Source organism: Trachurus japonicus, chromosome 14, assembly GCF_045865225.1.
Source record: "Trachurus japonicus isolate A0001 chromosome 14, Traja_1.0".
NCBI classification, from domain to species: domain Eukaryota; kingdom Metazoa; phylum Chordata; class Actinopteri; order Carangiformes; family Carangidae; genus Trachurus; species Trachurus japonicus.
Window position 1 is genome coordinate 17,599,915 of NC_140920.1, and position 27,183 is coordinate 17,627,097.

The 27,183-nt window shown below is 40.0% G+C and overlaps 2 protein-coding genes across 2 annotated transcripts; one reads left to right on the forward strand and one right to left on the reverse strand.

Annotated features, from left to right (window-relative positions):
- rabgef1 (RAB guanine nucleotide exchange factor (GEF) 1) lies at positions 1–10,153 on the forward strand. The gene is made up of 9 exons (XM_085798201.1): positions 1–130; positions 1,517–1,708; positions 2,300–2,505; positions 2,832–2,998; positions 3,134–3,215; positions 4,170–4,302; positions 5,980–6,071; positions 6,249–6,505; positions 7,391–10,153. Exons 2-9 carry the CDS (start codon positions 1,530–1,532, stop codon positions 7,817–7,819), a joined length of 1,545 nt encoding a protein of 514 aa, XP_085654327.1. The 5' UTR covers positions 1–130; positions 1,517–1,529; the 3' UTR covers positions 7,820–10,153.
- Positions 10,154–10,525: 372 nt separating this feature from the next.
- kcnj6 (potassium inwardly rectifying channel subfamily J member 6) lies at positions 10,526–26,547 on the reverse strand. Its single transcript, XM_085798202.1, has 5 exons — positions 26,281–26,547; positions 24,832–24,947; positions 22,798–23,049; positions 12,956–13,876; positions 10,526–11,785 (listed from the first exon to the last, which is right to left on the reverse strand). The coding sequence occupies exons 4-5, from the start codon at positions 13,851–13,853 to the stop codon at positions 11,430–11,432; spliced, it is 1,254 nt and encodes a 417-aa protein (XP_085654328.1). The 5' UTR covers positions 13,854–13,876; positions 22,798–23,049; positions 24,832–24,947; positions 26,281–26,547; the 3' UTR covers positions 10,526–11,429.
- Positions 26,548–27,183: the final 636 nt, after the last annotated feature.

Here is a 27,183-nt window from a genome sequence, read left to right on the forward strand (position 1 = left end):
TCTGCACTGTAATCATCAGACTGTGGCGTTGTCGCACTCTGATGACGTCAGTGTCCGGACCGTAACGCCTCGGTCCACAGAGAGAGAGAGAGGAGTCTGTTCCTGTTTCAGGTCGGTGAAAACAACACAGGTGAGTACTAAACCACACTCCATGTCTGTCTATGTCACATTAAAGTACGATATAAGAGATCAGACAGTGAACATAACATTTAAGGTGAATTACCTCCGTGTGTTAATTGAAATCCCGCTGCCTGTTTTTTTAGCTGACTGACCTACAGACCGTCGGTAACGTTAAATGGCTTGGAAACGAGTGTAACGGTAGACACAGGAGGAATCACAATAGTTTCTGTCGTTACACCAGACCGGAGGGCTCACTGATCGTCTAACGTTAAGTTACTGAATGTGAATAATACTGAGGCCTTCACAGCCACCAGATCTCTACTAAACTGGATTGCTATCGGGGAGATATCAGTGCCCTTATCATCAAAACAGAAACTGAATGAATGTCTGTCTTTAATCTCTGTTGTGTAAATTCAGATAAGGTTAGATTTACATCTGGTGAAAGTATGTAACTCTACACTGTTGCCTCAGTCCTCCACCTGCTCCTCCAGTCCCAGATTAGGTCTGTTTGGTGCTACATGATTTGATTGATAACAAATAAGGGTGCCACTGCCAACTAAGACAGGTCCTCTCTCCCCTCCTCTATTTTATAGCCATGTGTCATAGACACACACAGTCTCCTAAGCTGCTAAATATCTTTATATTTTTGTAATTAACTTGTTCTGTTTGTGTTGTGTTGAACTGTAAAGTCTTCAAACATTGAGCAGAAAACTCACTGTTTTCTGCTCTGATAACACCATAACTTTGTCACTGACAGCGACGCTTATCACTTTGACTTTGTCTCTTTTAGTGCATATTTATTGATAATGTTTTGCTGGTTCAAGTGTTGAAGCATTGGGCAAAACCTTCAAGTATCAGGGACCTCATACTGTGTCAGTACAGGGAAGGTGTCATGTGAAGAATCTATAATCAATAATGATAAACATGATGTATGAAAGTGACAAAACATTGAATAATAAAATTTTGTAGAATAACTAGGTTGCATTATGGGAAACAAAAGTTTGTGGCAGACTGTACTCAGTAATTATTAAAATATTAGGATATCTTGATTTCTTTCTGAACTTTATAAAATTGTAATAGTTATATAATCATCAAGTGTCTCTTTATTTATCACTTTACGATACATGATTAGATAATACATTCGTAGCCGCCTCCAGGTTACACACACACACACACACACACACACACACACACAGAAAATGTTTAAACAAATATTTAAAGACAATAAAAATAAAATATGTAGTTTTATTTCCAGCTCACAGACATGATAATATCAAGGCTGCTTTCTGCCTAAGCTGTGACGCCTGTGTACAAACGACAGTGCATGTGAACAGTGTAATAATGTGCGCTGGATACAAATCCACTAATAAATCAGATGATGAATTTTTCATTCCAGGTTGACCGGCATTATGAGTCAGCGGACGGAGCGACGGGGGATACATGTGGACCAATCAGACCTGCTGTGCAAAAAGGGATGCGGTTACTACGGCAACGCAGCATGGCAAGGTCTGTGCTCCAAGTGCTGGAGGGAGGAGTACCAGCGGGTCCGGCAGAAACAGATCCAGGACGACTGGGCCCTGGCAGAAAAGTAAGAGCTTCACCAGCGGCCTGCTGCTGCCTGTCGGTGACACGTCTCCGTCGGTGTCTCCGTCTCCTGGGGAACGACAATCTGGACGTACAGATGTTCTGCGTCAGACTTTCTGTGATTGTTCAAACTCATAACAAGCCTCATTAACATTTTAAACTGCCTATTGTAAAAGCACGACACAACTGCAGCTTTAAATATGGTAAACAGTGTCATTCAGCCTCTTGACAAAGGCGAACCCAGTGTGTCAGCCCTTTCTATTGATTTATCCAACGCTTTTCATACCGTGGGGCCACCGTATTTTAATATGTTAAAGCCACTTGAAGCACACAGAATGGATTTTTCTCTCTTATATAATTCTCTCGTGAAGTAAATCCGTTTTACAAGTTGAGGAAAATCGCATAGCTGTAACGTAATGTCCAAAGAGACGGAGCATTGCCTTTTAAAATTAGGTTTTGCACACGTTGGAATGAAAAGCTTGATTGTTAAAACCTCTTATACACACAGCTTATTTCTGAGGATGGTCGATGTATATTTTTTGTAAAATATAAATATAAAATTGATGACTGATTAATACATTTTCCTTTGTGCTAGGCTGCAAAGAGAGGAGGAGGCGGCGTACGCCAGTAGTCATGGGGCCCAGAGTCAATCCCACGCTCAGTCTGCAGCACCACACCCGGGACACTCCTCTCTGGGACCGTTCTCCAAGTTCGAGGAGAAGAAAACCAATGAGAAGACGCGAAAGGTCACCACCGTGAAGAAGTTCTTCAGCCCCTCGTCACGCAGCACTCCCAAGAAAGGTACGACCAACCGACGGCACCACGGCACACGCCACAGCTTCACTCCCTGACTGGTTTGATGCTGAACTCTCTGCTTCCTCCGTGGATGTCATCATTCATTAATCATCTTTTTATGTAAGACGGACGTCTCCCGTGAGACAGCAGCAGGAAAAGCACAAAGTGTGAATAATAAAAGAATGAGAGCTGAATCCCATTTAGTTGTTTTAAGCTCCGGGGTCATGAAGTTGAAAAAGCACTTTGATTAAGAATATTAATTTACATCTAGGCAAAAATTCACATTTCACAGTAAACTAGCAAAACAAAAAGTGATTGTTCCTCCTCATCAGACACCCAGGAGGGGAAGAGCCCCAGTCCGTCCATCAGCCGCCACGCCAGCTTCGAGACAGACCAAGTGTCCAGGGACTTCGTGGACTTCCTGAAAAACCTCCATAAAACCGGCCGGGAGATCCACAAGCAGTCTCGAGCCTTCATCGTGAACATGTCCAGCAAGAAGGTCTGTTGTACTCTGTGGCATAATGACAACCTTTACCATGATAATTCAGCTGTGGAACGTTTTCAAGAGCGTGTGTAGAAATAATCAGGAATCAGGAATCAGGCCCCAGATCAATAAAACTTGTTGTCTCGACAGGATCTCAGTGCTGAAGAACTTTCAGAGTGCGTTCAGGATTTCTACCAGGGCATGGCCGACCGCCTGATGAGTCATTTTAAAGGTTTGTTCAGAGAAACTTCTAACATTTATGTCCTGATTAGGGTTGGGTTTAAAAATTGATTTTCTGATTCCTTTCGATCTTCATAAAATCCTTAGATCGATCTTTTAATGTCTAGGGCAATTTCCTGTTTCCTCTGTTAGATCTGCACGATAGCGATCATCATCACCCACAACTGTACTGAAGAATTGTACTGTTAACTTCTGTAGTGGGTCATATTAAATTAATGTGCATTAATGCAACTGTGAGCATTACTATTTTTAATAATACACCAGGTGAGAGAGTTCCATCTTTGTACAATTTGCAGCATTAGTTTTGTGAAAATCTCTTTCATAACCAAGCAAAATTGGTATAAAAACCGAAATGTCTCTGAATGAATCAATATCGAATGAATGATCAAATTGATTCAGTAAATCAGTAGCGATGCCCAGCCCTAGTCCTGATGTTATTAATGATTTTTTTTTTAAAAGCAGCTAAAAATACATCTCAACTTCTCTTGAATTTCCCGCTCTCTCCATATCCCATATCCTTACTCTGTATTTTTATGATTTCATTAATTAATTTTTTGTACCTTATTTCTATTGTCTCTATTTGTTACTGATCACTTTGCTCTTTATCTCTCCATTTTTTCTCATTTTTGTTCATTTTGCTCATATAACGTTGAATTTGTCTTCTTGTCATTTGTTATAGGGGTGGAACTTACTATGTACAAGCCAATCGGCTTCGTTCCCTCCGTGCACCATTGAATTTAAATGTGTGCTAAATAAATAAACCTAAAACCTAAACCTAAACCTAATTCACATTAAACCTACAATTGAAATCCCAGATGAAATGAGCAGAGCGACTCTTGACAGAACGTAACTCACACTAGATGGCAGCACATGCAGAATCTTTCCACTCGGCTGTTTGAATGTGACTCTTTGGCTTTGACCTCTGATGCATGTGGTCGTCCACCAGGCTCTTCAGACTCCGTGGAGCAGGTGATGGACCAGGTGGAGAAGTACATCATGACCCGTCTGTACAAGAGCGTCTTCTGCCCAGAGACCACTGACGACGAGAAGAAGGATCTGGCCACACAGAACAGGATAAGGTCGGCCTCCCTGGATCCACATCATAACAATGATACGACTGTAGGGATGTCACCATTACTTGTTTGCACAATTGATCGCGGTATCAATAGCTACAATTAATTCATCGTAAACATTCCTCAATACCGTCACTTTCAAAAAAAAAAGATTATGTTGGAACCGTATCGGCAGATCAGCGCAACTCGCACGCAACGCAAACAAATGTAACATTAAATTGGTAGGAATTAAAAAATAAAAAAAGATTAAAATAAACTTAAACATTTGGTATAGATGACAAATAATCACTGAAATATTTAAAACTTTTCCCCTGGGGGATTCATAATTGGTCCTGTATTAATAGATACTGAAAATATTTTGTGTATATTATAATCATGTCATTTAAAAAACATTTTTTTTTAATATATTTGATTTTTAGGTTTACTTTATTTGACGCCTATCTCTATAACGCATTATAACCATACTTACAATAAGTTATAATGCAGTTATAGCACTGTATAACTATAGATAGAGATAGATAGATAGATAGATAGATAGATAGATAGATAGATAGATAGATAGATAGATAGATAGATAGATAGATAGATAGATAGATAGATAGATAGATAGATAGATAGATAATTTATTAGTACAGACTCTGGGTCCAGTTAAAAATACAACAATACAACAACAACAGACAACAACAACATACGGGGTAGCCTAGCAGCCCCTTATTAAAAGACACTTATACCAGTGTTTCCAGAGCAGTGACGTGTAAGTATAGTAGTATAGTTATAAACACTCATAAATGATCATAATGCTTTATAACAATAATCATAACACACTATAAAACATTTTATCATGACTTATAAGGTCAGTATAGTTGTTAGTAACTCGCTGACAATGCCCACATCGATAATGCACTATAAATATAGTTATAATGTGTTATAATTGGCTTATAAACGTGTATAACTTTAACTATCATTATAAAAACTCATAAATGATCATAAGACTTTATAACAATAAGCATAACACATCACAGAGCATTTTATAATGGCTTATAAGGTCAAGTATTATAATAGAGTTATAATGCTCTATAATGTGTTATGATTATTGTTACAAAGCATTATGATCATTTATGAGTGTTTATAACTATAGCTATACAGTGCTATAACTGCATTATAACCCATTATAAGTATGGTTAATGCGTTATAGAGACAGGCGTCAAATAAAGTGTTACCGATTTTTACACATTCACAGTGTTGTGAAATGCATAATAATCATGATAATCCTAATACCGTGATTATTTCTCTGAATAATCGTACCAAGAAAATCCATAATCGTGACATCCCCATGTGACTGCACAGAGCAGGAGTGGAAACACACACACACACATTCAGATTCAGATGGTTTTAGTGTCACATTACAGCTACACAGCGTGTTGCTTCTCTTTAATCTGCTTCAGTCTGTGAAAACTTCTGTCTGACTCTGTTTTTGCACTTGATTACACAGCGGCCATTTTTAGCAGATTCCTCCATGTTTCTCTTACGTGTGAATGCACAGCGGCAGCTGTTAACCGCACTGGGTCGCCGCCCCCCAGGGGAACTGACTGTAACCGATGTGTACGGTGGTACACATTGGTAAAAAGAGAAAAAGCTTCAGGCTTACCTCAGCGAGCAGTAATGGGACTGTTTGTGTTGCAGGGCGCTACACTGGGTCACCATCCAGATGCTGTGCGTGTCCTTCGATGAGGAAATCCCTGAAGTCTCAGAGAACGTGGTCAAAGCGATAACAGGTCAGCACACATGTTTGAACTCACAGTGTGGCTGCAGGTATTTAAACGTGGCCAGTGTTTTCTGCTCCTGTTCACCCCCCGTGTGTTTCTCTGTCAGTGTCAGATAAACAAGCAAATATCTCAGCAGGATATAAACCAAAGTCTCGCACAGCTTCATGTTTGTACTTGTGCTCGCAGACGTCATCGAGATGGATTCAAAGAGGGTTCCTCGAGACAAACTGGGGTGCATTACACGCTGCAGTAAGCACATCTTCAGCGCCATCAGGATCACCAAGAACGAGCCGGCCTCTGCAGACGACTTCCTCCCCGCGCTCATTTACATCGTGCTCAAGGCGAATCCTCCGCGTCTTCAGTCCAACATCCAGTACATCACGCGCTTCTGCAACCCCAGCAGGCTGATGACCGGGGAGGACGGATACTACTTCACCAACCTGGTCCGCTTGTTTCCTCTTCCTTTTTATTTCATGAAAGGTTTCTGCAACTCAGATGGGAAACTGTGGTTTTTACATGTGCAAAGCAGGATTTATATAATAATAATAATAATTTTTTATTTGTAAGCGCTTTTACAGATGCTCAAAGACACTTTACACTTATTAAAAATCATAAAATAGAGCTCAGTCAGAATAAAATACAACTGTAAAACAGCAATTAAAACTCCACTGTCTTTGTCTAGCTAGTGCGGACTAGTGAGACTTGTTGCGTGGGAACTGATGAAGCCCCTTGGATAAGAGGCGAAATGTCTTCCCAGACAAATACAAGTCCAGTTGCCTATAATTCAATTTGCCCAGAAAACAATTAAAACAGTATAAAATACACAAACGTATACATTAAAGGCTCATTTAAAAAGGTGGGCTTTGAACATGGTTTTGAATGTTGGGAGGTGTGTGCAGATACAGATGGGTTTTGGGGAGTGAGTTCCAGAGGGAGGGGACAGTGGCTTTTTTTGGTGAATACAACAAGTACATTTTATGCGTTATTGGTCACCTTTTTCTATTTTTAAAAAATATTTTAGAAACAAAACACCTTTGTTTGAGCTGTGAGGTGCTGTCTGGTGAACTTGTTTATTTAGGATAGAGCCAGGCTGGCTGTTTCAAGTCTTCATGCTAAGCTGCTATATTATTATTATAATAAGTTAGTTTTTTGTTTTTTTTTAATCTATTGACAGCACTATAATTTACAGATATGATATGATACTATCATTAAATAAGCACGTTTTCAGCCTATTCCTTTACCAGGAAGCCATCTGGCTGTGTGTGGCCAGTGTCAGATCATTCTCACTTGTGTCCCCTGTGTTGTTGTGTTTGTTTGGTTGTTTTCAGTGCTGTGCAGCTGCCTTCATCGAGAAGTTGGACGCCCAGTCCCTCAACCTCTCCCCGGAGGAGTTTGAGCGTTACATGTCGGGCCAAGCTTCGCCGCGACTCAACAGCTCGGAGGGCGACTGGACCCAGACCGACTCGGCGGCCGGCGGCGGCGTGCCCGGCGCCACCAACCCGGTCCTGGCTCAGCTCAACCACAACCTGGAGCTGCTGTCGAGCATCGGCACCAAGCAGGAGAAGCTGATGGAGGCGGCGCAGAGCCTCCAGGCCGACCTGCTCTCCTGGCCCCAGAGCGTGGAGCGGGAGGTGCAGGGCATCCTGGAGAAATACCCGCTGGAGATTCTGCCCTGCAACGTTTCCGCCATCGACGCCAACAACGTGGACAACGACAACCTGCCCCCTCCTCTGACGCCCCAGGTGTTTGCTGGGTAGCCACCTTTTGACCCACAAAAAAAAAAAAAGGTACTAATGCTTTAAGTGTCGGCTCCCTGTCTGTGTTTTGAGTTCGATGGCGACAGACATATGGTACACGCACAAACCTCCTGAATAGTTTGGAGCCTTATCTTTCCGAAGCTTCTTCTGCACCTTAAGAAACCCAGACTCTCTGGAAGCACTCCTTGTTTAAAACGTGACGCACTGTCTTCACTGCTCACCGCTTCTTTTATTCTGCGCAGTGCAAAGAAAAGAGAAGGAGGGGACGGGGAGTTATTGTCCCCGGCCTCTTTTCACACCCTGTCGTTCTGTATAAAAGGTACAAACACAGCCACTGTTATTCTACATTAACGTCTGTGTCAAAGGGAAAGCGGGCATCACGGGACAGACGTTGTGTTTCTGTTTCGTCACGCGTCTGATTCCTCCACGCTGGCTTGCATCAACATCACACATCAAAGTCGTCTTCTTAGCAGCAATATAACAAGATCTCTGTGTAAAAAAAAAGACTCACTGAGTAGCATTAGCATGTTAGCTGTGACCCAGCAGCTACAGTAGTTCACCAACTTGCATGACAAGGGTGTTAACTGTATTTAGAGTAAGATTAAAAAACAACAATTATTCTATTCTATCTTGTAGAGTGTGAGAAAGACATAGTAGAAAACAGGTGAAGTGCAGGCGATGCTGGCCTGTTGAGATGCTTACGTTTATGTCAGTCCTGTAAAAACTAGAAATATGAAACAGAAAAATGAAAACGCAAAACTCTTGTGTTAGAGACAGGTTTTGATTTTAAAGAATTATGTGTGCCTAAACTAACTTATACTGTATATTCAGTATTTTTTTTTATTTCTTCCGCAGTGGTACAGCTGCTTCATCAAACAAAAATAAAAAATCATTGCATTACATACGGCGAGCTGATCGTAAAGAACTGATACATGTTAAATGGCAGCACTGAGTCAGATCATATTGTTTTACACACTGTGTTAATATTAAAATGATAACAGTAGCTAGTCATAAACTCTAAACATTTCACTCCGTGTGGTTTTCCTGAACGTTTATTTCAATTTTAACTTTGGTGCTTGAACACATCGTGTAATACAAACATCTGTATTTGGTGATGTGTTTCTGTTTGAGGCCAGTTTGACTCATTATCATATCATCATGTCATGATTTGCTGTGTTTACTAATTAGTGTGGAGCTCTCCTGCTGTGACAAAACACAGAAACAGTCTTATCATGGTCAGACATACTGTAGACCTAACTTCAAGAGGTCCTTCAGTTTTACTTTTTATTTTAAAAAACTAACTTTATATTTCAACATTGTACTGTGTGTGCAGACTCTCTGCATTGTTAGAACGCATTAAGGCTCTTGTACTTTAAATAATGTATTTCAAATGTGGATTAGTCTGTCATTTTGTGATGTACTGTAACAACAGGCTGGTGTCTGATGTCCTTGGGGTTTTTTTTCTTTTGGCTTGAAGATTTTTTTAGTATTTCTTTTCATAAATCTATCAACGTATAAAAGCCTTTAAACTTAGATCACTGTAATTTACCAGATTTACAGAACTGCAAAGAAAATCAGAGCTTTATTCGTCACGTGTGGTTTAACTCGTCTAAATGAGCATGATGTTCACAAGATAAACTTACACCCTCAGATTTTAGACATTGATTGATTTATATTTAAATCTAAAATGAAATTGTCTCACCAGAAGACTTTTATTTTGAAATGAATGCACCATGAGTAGAGTCAGAACTGTGAGTATAAGACATTTGGTTTGGATATTAAACTGGTTGTTGACGACACTAATCTACTGGTTTAAAGTTGCAGAACTTTAATGAAAAAGTCTGATGATACTATTTTTCTTACTGAGACCTAAACTAACTAATTGATTGATTGTAATGGATTATTTCCTTTGTAGTCAGAGTCTGATAAATCTGCACCTGTCTCCTGTCCACAACTATTTAAGACATGACATGTTTCTTCATTACCAGCATTACCAGAAGAAAAAACAAGTAATAATTTCAATCTAAGGCTGAAAATTGTTCCCTAAATGCTCAGTGTACTCTTTCAGTGCTCAGCAGTTTCAGAAAAAAATGACCTTTTATTAAGTCAAAACTCAGAGATGTGAACTATTGATCTCAATCATTTCAGGTTCATGGAGTAAAACCATTTCACACGTTTGTGCTTAATGAGGAAGTGTTCGTCAAAATGTCATAATGAAATAATACTAAACTATGAGCTACGACCTTCTGTAGTTACACTGAGAAATACAGTTGATGATGATGCAGTGATAAAAGCATCAGTGCTCGAAGATGGATGATGCTGATTGTTGGGAAAGGATATAAATAATAATAATTGCATTTTTCATTTGAGTGAAATAAAGAAAATGATTAAATGAAACGTTAACATGTTGTCGCTTGAATATTTTCATTTTATGGTCCTTTATACTACTACTTACTTTTGGACATATTTGTCAGATGGTGAGTTACTGATTATTTCTCAGTCAGTTTTTCCTTTTTAAAACCTCTGATAATCTTATGAGGTATATCAAGGTTTGACCTATGAACAAGTACTTTGATTTAAATGCTTAAAGTATATTTTACAGATAAAACCACTTTACACACTTTAGTTATAAGGTCTATAAGGTCTATGACCTCTTCTCGTACACACAATATGACACATCCATAAAAAAAAACCTCATCAAGTACATAATATGCAATTTACTGTTTATTGGTTTTTGATACTGTTAGGTGACATGTGAGGGATTTCTGGAGACTGAAATAGTGACTAACTTTCTCCACTAGAGGCCTCCAATGTGCAAAAGTGACTAAATGCAGTTTTAAAGGGCCATTGTCTGAAGTCACTCAGCTGTAAACAGCAAGTCATGGCTTCTCGAGGAATAGCATCATAGACACGTAATACTACCTTAAACAAACACCTATCATTTGGGGAAGAATTTGTCATTGGTTTAAACTAGAGTTTGCATCCATTGAGATGTATGTTTTCCTTGTAACATTATCGTCATACAGTATATACACAATACAAGATAAATTAACGGCAGATAATGTTTATACATGCTCATATATCTGTGAAAAACAAATAATGAAAGCTTTATACATACAGTAAGGCATAGAATATATACAGAACTAACCTAAAGGAAGTAGTATCAAACATTTGTCAAATATTCACACCGCAACAAAACAAAGAATTCAAAACGTTTTATAGTATATACAAAAATACTTATGCAAATGCCCCTAGGAATATTTTTAATAGAAAAAATAATAGGAATCTCATCAGACAGGAGGACATCACATTATATTTGAAACATGCACTTGCCGCACAGGGTTTTCAGTTCAGCGGTGGGCCACATGTCGACATGTTTTATTGTTGTTTTTGGGGGAACTGTGAATCACTGAGAAAGAAGCGGTTCTTGGTGCAGGGGTACTTGGTCTACTGTGCTCATTGGTCGTCCTTCAGTACCTCAGACTCTCACCTGTGCTCCGCAAGCTCGCGTGTGGTCGTCCCAAAGTGGGAGGCGTACAATACAGCGCAGTCGAATAATCTCATATGGACCTTCAACCTGCTGTTTTTCTGCCCTCCTCTGCTGTGCTCGCTACACTTTGGACTCGCTCTCTACGTTGGCAATGTCCCCGTTCCTCTCCGTCTGCTGCTGGCTCTTCTCCTGGTTGTCCGGGCTGGTCTTGGTCTCCTGACCCTCCTGCTCGGACTCTGGCAGCCCCTGCTGGCTCAGCTTACTGGCCAGGGACCAGGTCAGGGGCAGGCGGGTGCGGTTCGTCATGTCGGCCAGCTCTTTGGCACTGCAGCTGGGTGTGTTGGTCTCGTAGATGTCGTGGAAGCTGTTGTAGTCCACTTCGTAGAAGCCGTCCTCCAGCGTCAGGACTGGGGTGAAGCGGTAGCCCCACTTGATCTCAGTGCCGATGTACGAGCTCCTTGCCTGGCACGTCATACCTGGAGATAGGAGGCAAAACGAAGCATTACAAGGTTTGGGACACATTACAGGGTCATGGGATGTTATTTGTGGTGCTCATGAAGGATGCAAACAGGAATAAGTACAATAAGGCAAAATCTTGAAAGAAATTAAATCCAAAAATTGTCACTGGTAGTGTTGTTTTTTTCTTGTAAACAACTGGAACAGATTGAGATTTGACATACAGACAGTCAAAATTAAATGTAATAACTTTGATGATCCTGACGACCAGATACCTGCATGAGGCTCAGCTCAAGTCTTTGATCTCTGCTGCTAAGTAGCAAATATTAGCCTGGTAAAAATTAAAAACTAAAGTGGTGAACATGGTCAACTAAAATACAGTAGTTAAAGCAGAAGTAAGCGGAATTTTTGTGTTAATATAAGTCTTAAATAGTTATATCTTCCGACAGCAATCACTTATATAGAGTGTTTGGTCTGAAACACGGGTCTGCCAGTCACTCTGCTCTGCTGTAAGCCGAGGAGAAAACTTTCCTTGTATCCTACAACCTTTATCCAATGAGGAGAGAGAACGGCATAAAGGGGCGGTCCTCTCTGTGTGTGCAGCCAAGGGATGCGCGTGAATGTGGTGACGTAGGGACGAGGGCGGGGACTGCTAACTCCATTGGCTGACAAGAAGTTAGCCAAAACGACCGGATCGCTTACTTCTGCCTTAATGTTGTGCTAAACGTCAACATATTACTACTGTATATACATTTAGAAAAAAAAGTTTGCCTTTCTTTTTCCGTAGTTTAAGACAAAGAAAAGCAGCAACCTAAACTCACCGTTGAGCGGCTGGACCTTTGAAATGTTGCTTCTACTGAACAATTAGATTAACAAACCAATTTCAACTCAAACTCAACCATTTGTTCTGTTCATAGTTAATCAGCAATTCATCGTATTTCAGAAGCTTTTTGTGCGTTTTACATGTAAAACCTTTAGATGAAGTAACAACAGCCATCAAATAACTGAAGAGTATCTTGTGGCATCAACTGAAGTGCAAGTGCGACAAATTTACATGTTAATACAGGACTTCAATAAATGGCCTTAGTTATGTTTCACCTTTCCAAAAACATTGATGTGTTTTGATATTGACCAGTGGTCTCTTCGACTCGGCCGTATTAAAGCACAGCCCTCAGGGTCCGAGCACTCACCTGTGGCCTCGACCATCCCCTCCAGAATCACGACGATCTCCATCTCCTCCTTGGCCAGGTGGGCCTGTGAGATCTCCCAGAAGGGGCTGTTCTGGTTTATCTCATGGCAGATGATGAGTGGCGACACGAGGAAGAGCCTGTCGTCTCCTGTGTTGTAGCCCACATTTATGTCCGTCTGGTTCAAAGGGATGAACTCCCCTTCCTTGGTCTGCTTAGACTTGATAAGCTTGGCCCTGATTGAAGCCTCCACGATGTGCGAGTTTCGGAGGTCTCCGACTCTGAACATCAGGCACAGTCGTCCATCTCTCATGGAGATGACCGCATTGGTGGAAAACACTAGTGTCTCAGCTCGCTTCTTGGGCTGCGAGATCTTAACAAACATGCAGCCCACCATGAAGGCATTCACGATAGATCCCAGCACTGACTGAATTAAAAGCAGAAGTATCCCCTCGGGGCATTGGTCCGTGATCACTCTGTATCCGTAACCGATGGTGGTCTCCGTCTCGATGGAGAACAGAAACGCTGATACAAACCCATTCAGGTTGTTGACACATGGAGTCCACTGATTGTCTGCTATATGGTCCAGATCACCCCGGATGTACGCAATAAGCCACCACATGAAGCCGAAGAACAGCCATGTCACTGTGTACACCAGCACGAAGATGAAGAGGTTGAACCTCCACTTGAGGTCGACCAGCGTGGTGAAAATGTCCGTCAGATACCGGTATGTCTCTCGAACGTTCCCGTGATGGACGTTGCACTTGCCGTCTTTCTGGACGTACCGCTGGATCTTCTTTGTCCTTTCCATCTTTGCCAGCGCTTTGGGCAGGTCCTCACGGGCCTGCTTTGGCAACTTGGGCTGTCTGATGATGGCCGGGCTCTCCACATCCTGCTCCATGGGGTTTCTAGGTGGATTCAGGCCTGTAAGACAGGAAGCATGGCGGTCGTTATCGGCAATAGTTGGCACTGTTGTTGTTGTGATACTGACAAAAGTCCAACTTTGTGGGTTACTTTCATTTTATATTAAATATTGGACATTTTATTGTTCAGATTTCTTCATACCAACCAGGTAAAACTGTTGAGTATCATTACAATTCACCTCAATCTAGTAGTATAATAATGATGATGATGATGATGATGATATAACTATGCAAGTATACATTTGTGTGGCCTATGATTACTTTCAGTTTGTAACATACTGCTTTGATACTTTTAACTTGGAATTAATGGTGAAATTTAGGCTACTCATTATATCATGTATTTCCTTTAAAGTATGAATTAACTGGATCTCAAATCATTGAGAAAAGTATTCAAAAGAAATGTTTTAGTGTTTTTAATAACTGGAGGAATTGTTTCTTGTAGCCCACCTCATTTAAATCAAATATTTATAACATGTCACGTTTTCAGTTAAGTGCTTTGGATGCACCATATTGTTTCCAGGTTGTTAGTAATAGAGAATATTCAAAACACGGCTGAGTCTCTTGTTAAGCTGACAACAACAACACTGCGTCACAGTCAGCATCTGCTGAGGACTGAGGAGGGAGACAGACCCAGGCCCAATAGACTCAATCATGATCACAGTCGGGACAAAATCAACACAAACGCAGGTTAATGACAACAGCTGTGCTGCATCTTCATCGGCTTCACTGACGTATCACACGCAGGACTGACGAAGAGACAACAGGGAGTTAAAGTTGTCATGTCACTCAACAAGTCCTCAACATATACTCTATATGAAAAAACGATCTGTATAATATTTCCTGAAATGCTGCGGCTACAGCATCAGGCGTAACGTTCCTCGGTTGTCATGGTTACAATAAATGCAGTAACTGTGCCGGGTACCAACGTACAGGTCATCCCCATGGTTACAACAATATCTTCATTAGCTTGAAACAAACTACTTACAGTAAGTAAACTAGGTTAGGGTTAGAAAAAGAAGATTTAGTTTCATAGCCCGATAACAACGACCTAACTATGAACTATGTGAACTATATAAATCTTAAAACCAGCATCATTCTCAAACTGCTGCACTGCCGTGATAAAAACAGTGTTTTGTTGTCTGATAAAATCATTTTAAATTCACTCTAATGTTTCCAGTTGTGCCGTAAGTTCAACTGCATTGGTATCTAAAACAAAAAGCTCAGAGGAAGTTTGATCATGTGACCAAAAGTTGCATTTCTCTTTAAAGCCACACAGTCAGTGACCGTTGTCCCTGAGCAGCCTTCGACGTTTTTACAGTTTAACACAATGAAACACCTGAAAGTGGTGTTTTCAGATTACACACACTGGAGGCCATTTTAGAAACGCTCCATTTTAGAAAGAGAGAGAGAGAAAAAAGAAATCTGTTTTAGTCAGGGACAGGAGGCTGAAATAGAGAAATAAAAAACAGATTGCTTTTGCAAATCTAACAGTTTAATGTGCACACTCTCAGACTGAGTGGCAGCTACACAATCACGCCATGCATGCAGATTATATCACAAACAATAGACTGTGTGCCTTTTTTTAAATTTTTTATTTTTACCAGTACCACGTGAGTTGAGTCCAGTCTGCAGGTACACGAGTAGTACGAAATAGTTTCAGCATGAAACTGTGCAGCTGCAGTGAGGTTGAGAGAGAACGTGTTCCCACCCACACTGACAAAAGCTACTTTGTAAGAGTAAGTCCTGCAGTACACAGTAGGTGTGTAACTCTGAATTAAGGTTGTAATGTGTTGTGGGTGCTAGGAAGCTCCTCAGCACCGAGAGGAAGTCACACTGTGGGGTAAACAGATCTGAGGAGGACGGTAATTATCCACTGAAGATAAATGAGGTTTATTACTCTGATCTAAACTATGTCCAGTTCTATATTTACCTTTCTTGGTGTCCTGGCTGTCGCCTTTCGATTATGACTCAACACAAGCTTCCCCAGTAGTTTCCTGTGGTATTTTGTTTGCTATCTGTTATCTGTTATATTTGTTAACTTACTATATATGATATATATTATACTACTACCTGGGATGTTTCTACTCATTTTCTTTGTTTAATTTGTTTTAATTTAGGTATTTTAGATCTGGCTCTATTATTGATCTGCTGGATAATCGATAAAGAGAGTTTATTGGATGTAATGCAATTTAGAACTTACTTCGTTTAACCTTACTTTATGTAGGCCTACTGTAATATTATATTGTTTTCTAGTACATTCTTTAAAATAAAAACTGTTAACATTTTTTATCCACTCCAATTATTTGAGCAATTTTAATTAGTTGTTGTGAATTAAGATTTTTTGCACTGAAGACATGATAAAGAGCTTATATAAGATATTATGGCTTGTTGTACAGAACATTAATTAGCAACTAGTACTTTTATTTTATGGGGGTAAGTTATGTTTTAATGGTCGGGCTTCTGACATGCGATTATTTAAATGTGTATATTTTGATTATTTTATCAAATTTTCATAATCCAGTGGTTTTGACTCCTGGAATAATTATAGCCAGCAAGACAAAAAACTGCTTTCATGTTTGATAGTGACAATATATAATCTTGCAGGGACAGTTGTCATTAACTTTTAGTATTTTAAGAACATTATACAGATTATATTGCCTTCTACTGCACAGTACTTTTTTATTTATTTATTTATTTATTTATATCAGTTGTGTGGGTTTGACAGTGTTGTAAGACTTGTTACTTTGACTTAAGTAAAGGATTTGAGTACTTCTTCCATGTCTGTCCAGGATCTAAGTAGGACAGCACAGAGATAAAAATAAATCCATGCAGCGCCCATGAATACAGTGGAGTTGTTATGCGATGCCTCCGACGTGGCTGTCACATAATATACAGAGTTTTTCTTCCTGTCCTGAGATCAGGGCTGATTTCCTCTCCTGTGCGCACGGCCTATAAGCCACCATCAGTGTTTTTACCACTGGAACAAATGGTTGTGCTGAAGCCGTTCTGCTCTCCATTCACAGGGGAATATTATGAGCTTCGGCAGCGCTGGTTTCCATGGCAACGCACCGCTCAGTCTACCAAGTGCTCACAATATAGCAGGAATGTGCTGGATGAGGCCACAGCACTGGATAACATTTGTCTGTTTCATCTCGTTTCAGAACGCCCCAGGAAGAACAATGTATTTGTATCGGCTTTGTGCATAAAACTGTCATTCATGTCACATCTGGGGATTTTTTTCCCCTCTAATACATGAATAGCTGAGAATAGAAACATAATAATCAGGCTTTTATTTATAAAGCACGTTTGTTATAATGGTCCAGACAATAAAGAAACAATGAAAGCCAACAATAGCCTTATAGTGCTGTGGTTAATGTTGTACGTTCTGCTTATTTTCTACATTGGTTTTATGGCCCACAACTCTTAATTTATCACTGTGGTTTTGACTGTGGTAAAACACTGAAACCAAAAGGCAGATTAAGTAGCGACCAGCTAATGAACATGGTTTAGCCGCCGATGAGCCATATTTTCTCAGGAGCTGGTTAAGATATAAAAAAAAAAAGAGAGAGCGAATATTGGATGGATCATCGCGTGAACACAAACATGACCCCTGATGTTACTCTGCAGCTGCTGGATGTGTAAATAACTAAGTGTTTGCTAGCTACAGATAACAGTGACAGATTTACCACTTTTCACAAAACAGTAGATCCTTGACTTTACATGGAAGGAAACTTTTGCAGGGTTTTCAGTTTTTATCCGTTAATCATCAAACATCTTTGTCAGCATTGTGTTGTTTTTTCCCCCCCTTGCCTGATGTAGCTTAGTGCTAATTAACTCAGTGAGTTGGTTGCAAACTCTGCAGAAGCTCTCGTTTCCAGATGCTGCAAGAAATTTGCCTGCTAGGCTCAACGGCATACTTTGAAGAAATGAAGCTGACATTTGTTTCTTTATGTTTTGTTTTGTTTTGTCAGTGCTAATTGATTAAGACGACTGGAGAAGCTGTAAACATGGGAATCATATCAGCTCAGTGAGTGGTGCACCTCAGGAGTCCTTCGTCTGTTTTATCCACACGAATTTGTAGCTTTGACTTATTATTAATGAAACTGGTATTTTCTCCAGCACTGATAATTTAACCAGTAAATTTTCATGTCTATCTCAGCCATAGAAGACCTCCAGCTGTGAGTAATGAAACACTGTCTATGAGAAAAAATGAATGGGACTTTTACTTCTGGATCCAGGGGCGCCTGGAATAGCTCATCTGGTGAACCGGCGGCCACCCATGAAGTTAGTAATGAAGCTAAATTGAATAACTGGAGGTTCCTGAATATATGATCATCAGTTATCAACACTGGAGCACGTGCTTGGTTTGCGGCAGGATGCGGTTTATACATTGTATATACACACTGAACCTCAACTCAGAGGAAACCCCGTCGATACAACTGCATCAATTGACACTTGTTTTATGAGATTTAACGACATTTTCTATTTCTCTTTTTCATTAGGTCTGCTGTGTATGGAAGATTATTAACTAAGTAGCTGTTATCCAGATGTGGCTGAAATTGAGCTGAGGCCACATGGGGACACTGCTGTTATTTATAGCCGCACAAACAGCTGAGCAGACACAACAAACATATTTTTCCAGCTCTTTAGGTGAGATTAATGCTCAGAGGATGAAAACGAGACTCATTCAACAACTGATTCCCTGAAAATACAGCTAATTAGCCATTGCTGTATACAGAGACAGTGTATCGCTGCTCTTCAGTGTGGTGCCTTGAAACACATTAAGCTCTCCGTTCACTGTCAGAGGGGGACTGAAGGATAAGTCCTTACCGAAACAAATCATACAAAAATAAAACAAGCAAAACTGAAACACTGTGGGATTTTTTGCCAATATGGGAAAGGTGCATCACAAAAACCAAGTAGGCTTTGGATCTGTCGCCTGAAAACAGTCACCAAGCACTCGCTGCTGCCTACGCTCATTGATTTGAGCAAACAGTAGCTAATAATGACTACTCAATAAAAAAAAAATCTGCTGCTGATTTGCTAACCTGCTCATTTCAATGGTGAATTACTAAATCATGTTGCAACAGTAAAACCTAAAAAAGCTCTAGATAGTAACAATGTCCTTGATAGTAATGTGTAAATGTGTTGCTGGGAAACAACATGCCGTCTAAACAGGAAACTACTGCAGCATCACGAACACTTAGCAGGTAGGTGTACATATTTAGTAACACCTGTTTCTCCAGCTCTTTAATCATAGCTCTAAAATACGTGGTTGTTTTGCACAGTAATATATCAAAATAGGTTTCACCTGACCAACTGGCTCTTAGAGATGAGCTGTTTTTGAATCTTTACACCCAGTTGCTGCACAAAACCGTTGCTGCTTGTGACAAGAAAAGTACAACATCTTCAGATGGGTTCACACCAGGTCGAACCAGACTGCCAGACTGACACAGGTCGACTTGTGGTGGGTGTTGAGTCATGTTACCAGCTGAGATATCGTGTCCTTCAAACACCGACTGTGATACATAACGGTGAGTGTCAGGAGCTGCAGCTTCTGCTGCTGCGGCTGCAGAGAGCAGAGTAAACTGGGTAACGCCAGAAAATAAAACAGTGGTTTGTTTTGGAGGAGGAAGCTTTTGGCAGAGATGACAATAAGTCCACGCAGCTAACCTTTTATTGGATATGACTATGATTTCAGTAGGAATGATTTTTATTGAAGTGGGAGACGACTAAAGCTTTTATTACACTGGAACCGACTTTATTGGAGAAAACAGACATCTGTCTAAGCCACAGAATAATACCGACTATAGTTACATCTGGATTAAGATTAAATCTTATTATTCACCTACTGATTTTATTAGCATTATTGGTTTCTTAAGAGGTTCATCAGAGATTACAGGCTACAGATAACTGGATTGATTTATGATATGTGGTGATTCAATAAATGATCTGTAATCCTAAAGGGATAAACCACAACATCAGACCCCATTATCACTTTTACATTAATTAATAAGTATTTTAGATAGGGATCTGCAGATTATCAGACTGGATGATTATCGGCTGCAATATCAAGCATTTTACCGATAATGGGAATTGTTATTTTTATTAGCTGTTAACATAAATTAGTTTGAAAATGTGCTCTGATGCAGCCGCCGTGCAGCTGCTGTGGAAGACTATAGAGTTAGCAAGTGTAGCTGTGTGTTAAAGATAAAACAACAGACACCGAAGTCATGATCAACATCTCAATCCTCCACACTGAAGTTACAAAAACACCAGACTGACGAACAAGCTCATCTGTTGATCCAAAACTGACCGAGCAAGAGAGAGAGAGAGAGAGAGAGAAGCCAGCGCAACTGCTAAGCTAAAGTAACTAGCAGATCTCAGCAGCTGAATTAGTGAAAGCTGCTAAAAGAAGCGTAAATGGCGTAAATGTAGGCTCCAGCAGTCATGTGATGAAGAGCAACTGATAATATAGCTACATATACATTAAAACTGATGCAGTCTAATACAACAGTCCTGCAGTAAATCCTGCTGCATGCGTGTGGAGCTGTTGTGTTGTAGCCTATTATATAATACAGACTAAATGCTGTTTGCCTCCAGTGATGTCAGTGGGGTGGACAAAATAATAGAAATACTTAAAATGTACTTAAAGTAGCAGTAGTTTTATCTTGGCATATCAGTTCCAAATAACCTATCAGTTATTGGTCTGCATAATTACTAATAACTGTTTTTTTTACCCTGAAAAAACATAGGCTACCTACTGGTTGGTCCCTAATTACATGATTACATAACAACTTCTAACATTATGAGCCATTAGTGTTTTCTGGTGATATTTGATATTTGAATCATGCTTTGAATCATCAAGACTTACTGCTGCTAAACTTCTTCACATATCAACACACGACAATACATGACTAAGTTACTAATTAACCGTAGATGTCCCATATGTACACACTAATCCTGGTATGAATCTTATAAATGACAGGAAGTGATTCTGTCTTTCTCCCCGGTGACGGTTAAGGATTATCACCTGATATTCAATATGACTCTTGTAATGTTTTCTAAATTATTTTTTTCTTGACTGTGGTTTTCTGGCCTTTATTATGCTGCTTGTGCTGAATTATTATGAGTGTTTGTTGTTCTCAACTCTCTCCTGAGAAAGAGCTCTCACCCTGAAGGAAGCTACTTGACTAAATAAAGTTTAATTAATTCAGTATATTTATGCTGTAACCTAGGGATGATGAGCAGGTGAACAATGGTATAAAATAAGTTGGGAACAATTCCTGATATGGCACCTTATAAAAGGTTTTATTAGCTGTAATTAAACAACTTTTTTTGTCAGATTGAGGAAACTCATCATGTGACACAACACTTTAAGTCATCAGGGATAACACCACCGGTTCAACCAAAATCCATTTATAAACTTTCAATTTACACATTTGCAGTGAGTGACACATTTATATGGTATAATCATCATCATTTATTAACCTACAGATTTGGACTAACTGTTAAATACACTAAGTGTGAAATGTGTTTTTATTAAAAGTTTCTCTTTATTTATAACAAATTTATAAATATCCATAAATGTGTGACATCAACAAAGTGTGTTGGGTTTCTCATTTTCTAAAGAACCATTAGCAGAAGTCAGTCAGTCAGTCACATGCAACTATAAATGTTAATAAACCAGTCAATCGTCTGTTGTTGTAAATGTTAAGATGCTGATTGGTTTATTCATGGATTTTGGTTCAGATGTCCTGCAGCCCCCTCCTCCTATCCGTCCATTGTTAGGAGGGGTCCTCTCTGGTGAATTAAAGAGCTTTGCTGAAGGAGGATTTTCCACAACCTGGCAACTCAAAAGCTGGTCTTATCAATGGCTTATAACTGCCTGACTACAAAGCACCTACATTACATATTGATCAATTATTAATAAATCAATTCATTACAACTTATAAAACAAATGCTACCTTATTAGAGAGGGGTACCAACAGGTCTATAATTAAGTTTCAGATGGCAAACATGAAAACAGTTATTTCCTATAATGAAGGTTTATATAATTCAGAATTTACTAGTTATAAATAGCCTGTAGCTCTAACTTTTTAGAGAGTGGTCTGAACCTGAATTATCCGGTTAGAGGATTTGCTGAGTGGTGTTTTCATATAAACTATATACAATCGGCCTTCTGGTTAAGAAAAGTCTTGCCCAGCACAAGAACATGATTTTATTATGGAGCAGCGGGCTAGGCTAAATGATTTTGCTGCGGGATCAGGTGCATCCGCAGGAAGCGGAGAGCAAACTATCAGGCTGGAGATTTCCCGTCGCCATGGAGATGAAGGTGATCCAGATAATAATAACAGCCTCCTATAATGGCAGTTCATTTTTCTGCCTCTCTCTCTGTGTGTGTATAGTAGCCTACACGCACCAGCGCGGCTCTCGGTGCAGGCAGCGTCTTATCTGAGCTGCTCGGTCCTGTGGAGACGTGAGGGCCGCGGGCCTGCAGCCTCTCACCGCCTGGATCATTTTCTTCAACAGGGTCTTCTGTCCGAGCGCCCCCCTCCTCTCCCCTCCCCTCCCCTCCCCTCTCCTCTCTCTCCTCTCCCATCATCATCATCATCATCATGTCACGGTGAAGGAAATCAGCCATCACATCTCACATCTATGTTCACATCCACACGGCTGCTTTGATTTATTCCGTTTTCTCCACACAGCGCACTCATAATTATTCTGCTAATTAATCTCTGATTCGCCTTCCACTGTTATGCAACTCTCCACCCCCACCGTCCCCCCGTATGTATATACCATGATTACATTAGTACCAGGATGTGGTGATGATGGCTACAGGCAGCAGCAGCGGAGGTAAAGGTGTGTGTGTGTGTGTGTGTGTGTGTGTGTAAAGGTGCCACACGGTGCACTGTGACCTACCTGTCGGTGCAGCGGATCAACGGTCACTCCCCGGATCATTGTAAAGACGTTTTCTGTTCCCATGAAAAATGACTGTCCAGTGAGGCTGAAGAAGCTCCTGATTATCGAGCCGCTCTGCGAAGAAGAAACACCGACTGACTGAAGACGAAGAGCCGCTCTCCTCCTCCATCCTCCTCTCTCTTCCTTTAGGAAAAAGGAGGCAGCGGCCGTCAGCCTCCACCCCTCAGCATGGGAGAGAGACGTAGGTGAACACTGGGAGAGAGAGAGAGAGAGAGAGATAGAGAGAGAGAGAGAGAGAGAGAGAGAAGGCGATGGGGAGAGAGGGAGAGAGGGAGGCGGAGAAATGTGTAATGATAACTGAGGCTGGATAAACCGACTGTTCAGGGCCCCCCAGACCCTCAGGGGCCCCAATAAAAAAAAAAGTTCACTAGATAGAGAGACCATCACTGATCACGTCTAATACAGAACTACATGATAAATGTGCAGCTCTGAACCACAGGATGAAGTATCTCTGTCCTCCATCCTCCATCTTGTCTTTATGCTGTTTATCAGTTTCCCTTCATTTTTCTGTGCTGGGTAATCAACCACTAACTAATCAGTTAATCAATGTTTCAGATTGGGTTCTGTGTGTCTGGGGAATGATGAAATTATTACATTGAACTTTCTGCCATAGGGTGTTTTATGAATCCAGCCATGCCGCTAAGAGTAATTAGAGCACACAACTGGGTCATTACATTATTATATATCATATAGTGATGATAACACAACAGCAATATAAATCAAATAATGTAGCCTAATGAAACATATAAGAGATAACTCACACATCACTGGTTATGTCACCCCTATCAAAGAATAATTGTAAAGGCAAGATGATCATTTAACAAATTAAATATTCATGACTAAATAAACAACTAAACACAGTTCAGACTGAATCATGCCTAAAACATGTTGTTTGAACTCTCTCTTATCAGGGTCTGATTGTATGGAGCTCTCCATGGTGCTGATGCCACTGGGCTCTTTCCTGGGTGTTTCTCTCTCTCTCTTTCGCTCTCTCTTCTTTAGGATTCATTGTTTAGAGACCATCACCACTGTCCTGACAATCCAGTCAGCAGTTGCTGAGATATTTACTAAACGCCCAAAATGCCCATTTGTTTCATCCTGTGAAGATAATGATAGTCCAGACGTTTGGTTTGGATCAATGTGGTAAAACAATAAAAACTCATAACCACTGCTGATATTGCGTGTCTCCTAATTTTTTTTTTTTCCGTAGATGCCAGATTACTGAAAAACACAACTGAAAATGCAGGTTTAAAGATTTGCTCTGGAGGACACTAACTACTTTTGAACTGTTTTTGTGACACCTGTATTGTGTAGTGAATTTATTTACCTAAAAGGAAATGTCCATGTTTTGTGCTCTTGTAAAATACACTTTGTCTTTCTGACGTTTAGTCCAATCCTCACTTGGCTGAGTTATTAATTATGTACAGAATTAGATATTACTGTTCTAATGTCTATGAATATCAAGTCTGTCAGAGAATTATACATTTAACTGTGTGTGTGGCTTTCACCACATGCCTCATTACTGCTGACGCCTAAACTAAGACAGTGATGGATATAATAACATATCAAATATCAAACTGACTCCTATTGTGTTCACTGTCAGGAAACAGCACAGTATCACAATATTTAGTTTTGATCTGACACCTAGTTAATAACAAGGTGCACTTCACCAATATCAGTGATGATATTGCTACTACTCAAGTTTATGTACTGGGGAGAAATATGTCTAATTTATGGGGAGAACACATTATTAATAGGCTACTACTTAATATCTTGTAATTTCCAGCAAATCATTTGCCAAATGAGGCATTTCTTTCTGTTCTCTGTTGATTACTTAATCACAAAATGGTTTTCAGTAATACAATCAATTTATGTTCATTATGTGAATTCACTGCACACAGGCACACACCAGCATCAGAGAGACAGATACTTCAGCAGCAAGGAGAGTGTTTGTGTGGCGGGGATGTGAGCTACCATGTGAGGGATCCGTGTGTTTTTGGTATCAGTCCTCAACAGTCAGAACAAGACTTAGGTAGAGGTCGTATCAATAGGCTGCTCTGGGGATTGATCCGCCCACCCCTGCCAGGAAGCTGCAGAGGAGAAAATGTACAAAGAGGAGCTGTACACCGTGTAGCTGTGTGGAGTCAACACAGACAGAACAACTCCAGGTAGAAACCAAACCTTTGGGCTTCAGATCAAAGGCTCGTCACAACCAAACGCTTCTGTCACAAGTGAAAACAAAAGATCATAGTTGATGTAGCAGAATCAGAAAACAACTCTTTGTTATTTAGAATAAGAAGGAGAAAATACCAAACAGCAAATCTGTAACCTTATTATCAATGTGTTTTGGAGGAAAGTGATCAATGAGCCAATTAGTAAAATAAAGAGGGACACATTTTATCATTGAAGTTATTTTTAATTTTACCATAAATAATAAAAATCTCATGGTGCTTTTTTCCAATTACAAACTAAACCCAAAGATGACTATAGACCTAAAGCTTCCTAGAAGCTGACACAAAAAATAAATAACAATATAAAAAACATTCAAAACATTGCAAACGTAACAACGTAAATCAAGATTAGTGGTGCTCCAACGGAAGAATACGCCTCTCCTGCTTTATCTATCAAAGTACATCACTTTCTTAGTGAAGATGAATGATGCTGTTCTATAGTTAAAGACTATGGAGCTGTTTGAGGTAAAAAATATATTTATATATACATATATATCTTGGTTACAATCACAAGGTGCTCAGACTTTATCAAGTACAGTAGGAAAACAGTCACATTAGTTTATGTGTTGACGCTCTACATCGCAGCCTCGATGAGTTTTAATGTCTTAATGTTTGAGAGAAGCAAAGGTGAGGTTGACATTAAATAAGTACTTAACGTGTTAGGTTTAACTTTTTCTTTGTATTTCTGCCACAACAACATCTGCTAACTTACATTAGTGTGCAACAAATTTAGCTTCCTTCATACCGACACGACAGAACCATGTGAAGACCGTTTGACAAAACAAACACAACCCAACCTCTTTTAAAAACACACAACAGCCCTCAGGAGGTTGCATAATTAAAATAAACTCTTTATCACAGTTAATCTGTGACTTAATCCTAAAAAATACAGATTCACTTCACTTTCTCTTTACATGACTCAATATTCACCACAAGGTTTTGAACCAACCGAGGACTGGAAACATAGTGAAAGTCACATATCAATCCAGATCAGGGTAAAAGAAGGATCAATCAGTTATGAATGTAGGAAGGAAATAATAATTAAAATCATAATAATACTAAAAAAAGCTTTTAGGATATCACTGATGATGGGCAGAACTGGTCTCGTGTGACAATCAGTTCAGGCTTTTGATTTTTTGCACTTTTTTTTTTTTTTTGCACATTCAGAGTTTCAGTCTATCACCTTGGTTACCTGCATAGCTGCATAGCGAGAGTGGCGCTGTCGGCGTCAGCTTCAGCTCCTGGTCGGCGTGCTACACTGGTCTCGCTCAGCCGCAGTGCTGCGAGGCGTTCAGGGTCGTTCCTGGCAGCCATTAAAGTCCAACACACAGTCACTTGTTACACACAGAAGCTGGAAGAAAAGAGATTTTAAGCCTCATAAGAGACTTTGGGTCAAAGTTAAGCTCCTCAAGGTTGTATCTTACAAATTAAAAGTTGAATATGTGCCAATATGCAGCTATACTTAGTCTGATATCATCAATTAGATACATTCTACTTTATAAAAAAGCAAAACTAAGAGAAATAAACAGTGAAAACGGCTGCCGCTAAGACTAAGCAGACATGATTTTATCCTCGGAGGACACAGCTGATACAGATCTGGACCGGTTGGCTTGGCACTGCATGGCTGAAATAGATCAACACATGCAAATGGAAAAATAAACCAAACTGTATTAATGGATCTGCTCTACTTGTGCAAGAGTTTCACTACATTTAAACATTTACCAATATCTGTTTAGACGACCAGTAGTCTGATTAAAATGAAATCTGTTCTGTTAGACGTCGACACAAACCTGATCCTGTTTTTTGACGGATAATCTTTCATTTTAATCAACACCACCGTCGACACAAGCTGCAAAATAAACCTCTCACTTACACTTCTCTCTCTCCCACACACACACAATGTAGCTGTGGTGATGTTTTTCTTCAACTTGCTTGTACATGTAACTCCAGTGACTGTGAGCTGTGCTCTGAGCGCTGCCAAAACCCATCTGATCACAGAGGCCGCCCCGTGTGAGGTCCCAGAATGCACCACTGCAGACCGCTGTACATTTATAACTGACGACAACATAACCACTCAGTTTATTATTAGAGGGAC

Bases quoted from the DNA above. Each gene is read 5' to 3' on its own strand.
- rabgef1 (XM_085798201.1), top strand. From the start codon at position 1,530: ATGAGTCAGCGGACGGAGCGACGGGGGATACATGTGGACCAATCAGAC. The intron at 1,709-2,299 runs GTAAGAGCTTCA...CCTTTGTGCTAG, and splicing joins GACTGGGCCCTGGCAGAAAA to GCTGCAAAGAGAGGAGGAGG. The intron at 6,072-6,248 runs GTCAGCACACAT...TTGTGCTCGCAG, and splicing joins CGTGGTCAAAGCGATAACAG to ACGTCATCGAGATGGATTCA.
- kcnj6 (XM_085798202.1), bottom strand. From the start codon at position 13,853: ATGGAGCAGGATGTGGAGAGCCCGGCCATCATCAGACAGCCCAAGTTG. The intron at 11,786-12,955 runs GTGAGTGCTCGG...TCCTATCTCCAG, and splicing joins GGGGATGGTCGAGGCCACAG to GTATGACGTGCCAGGCAAGG.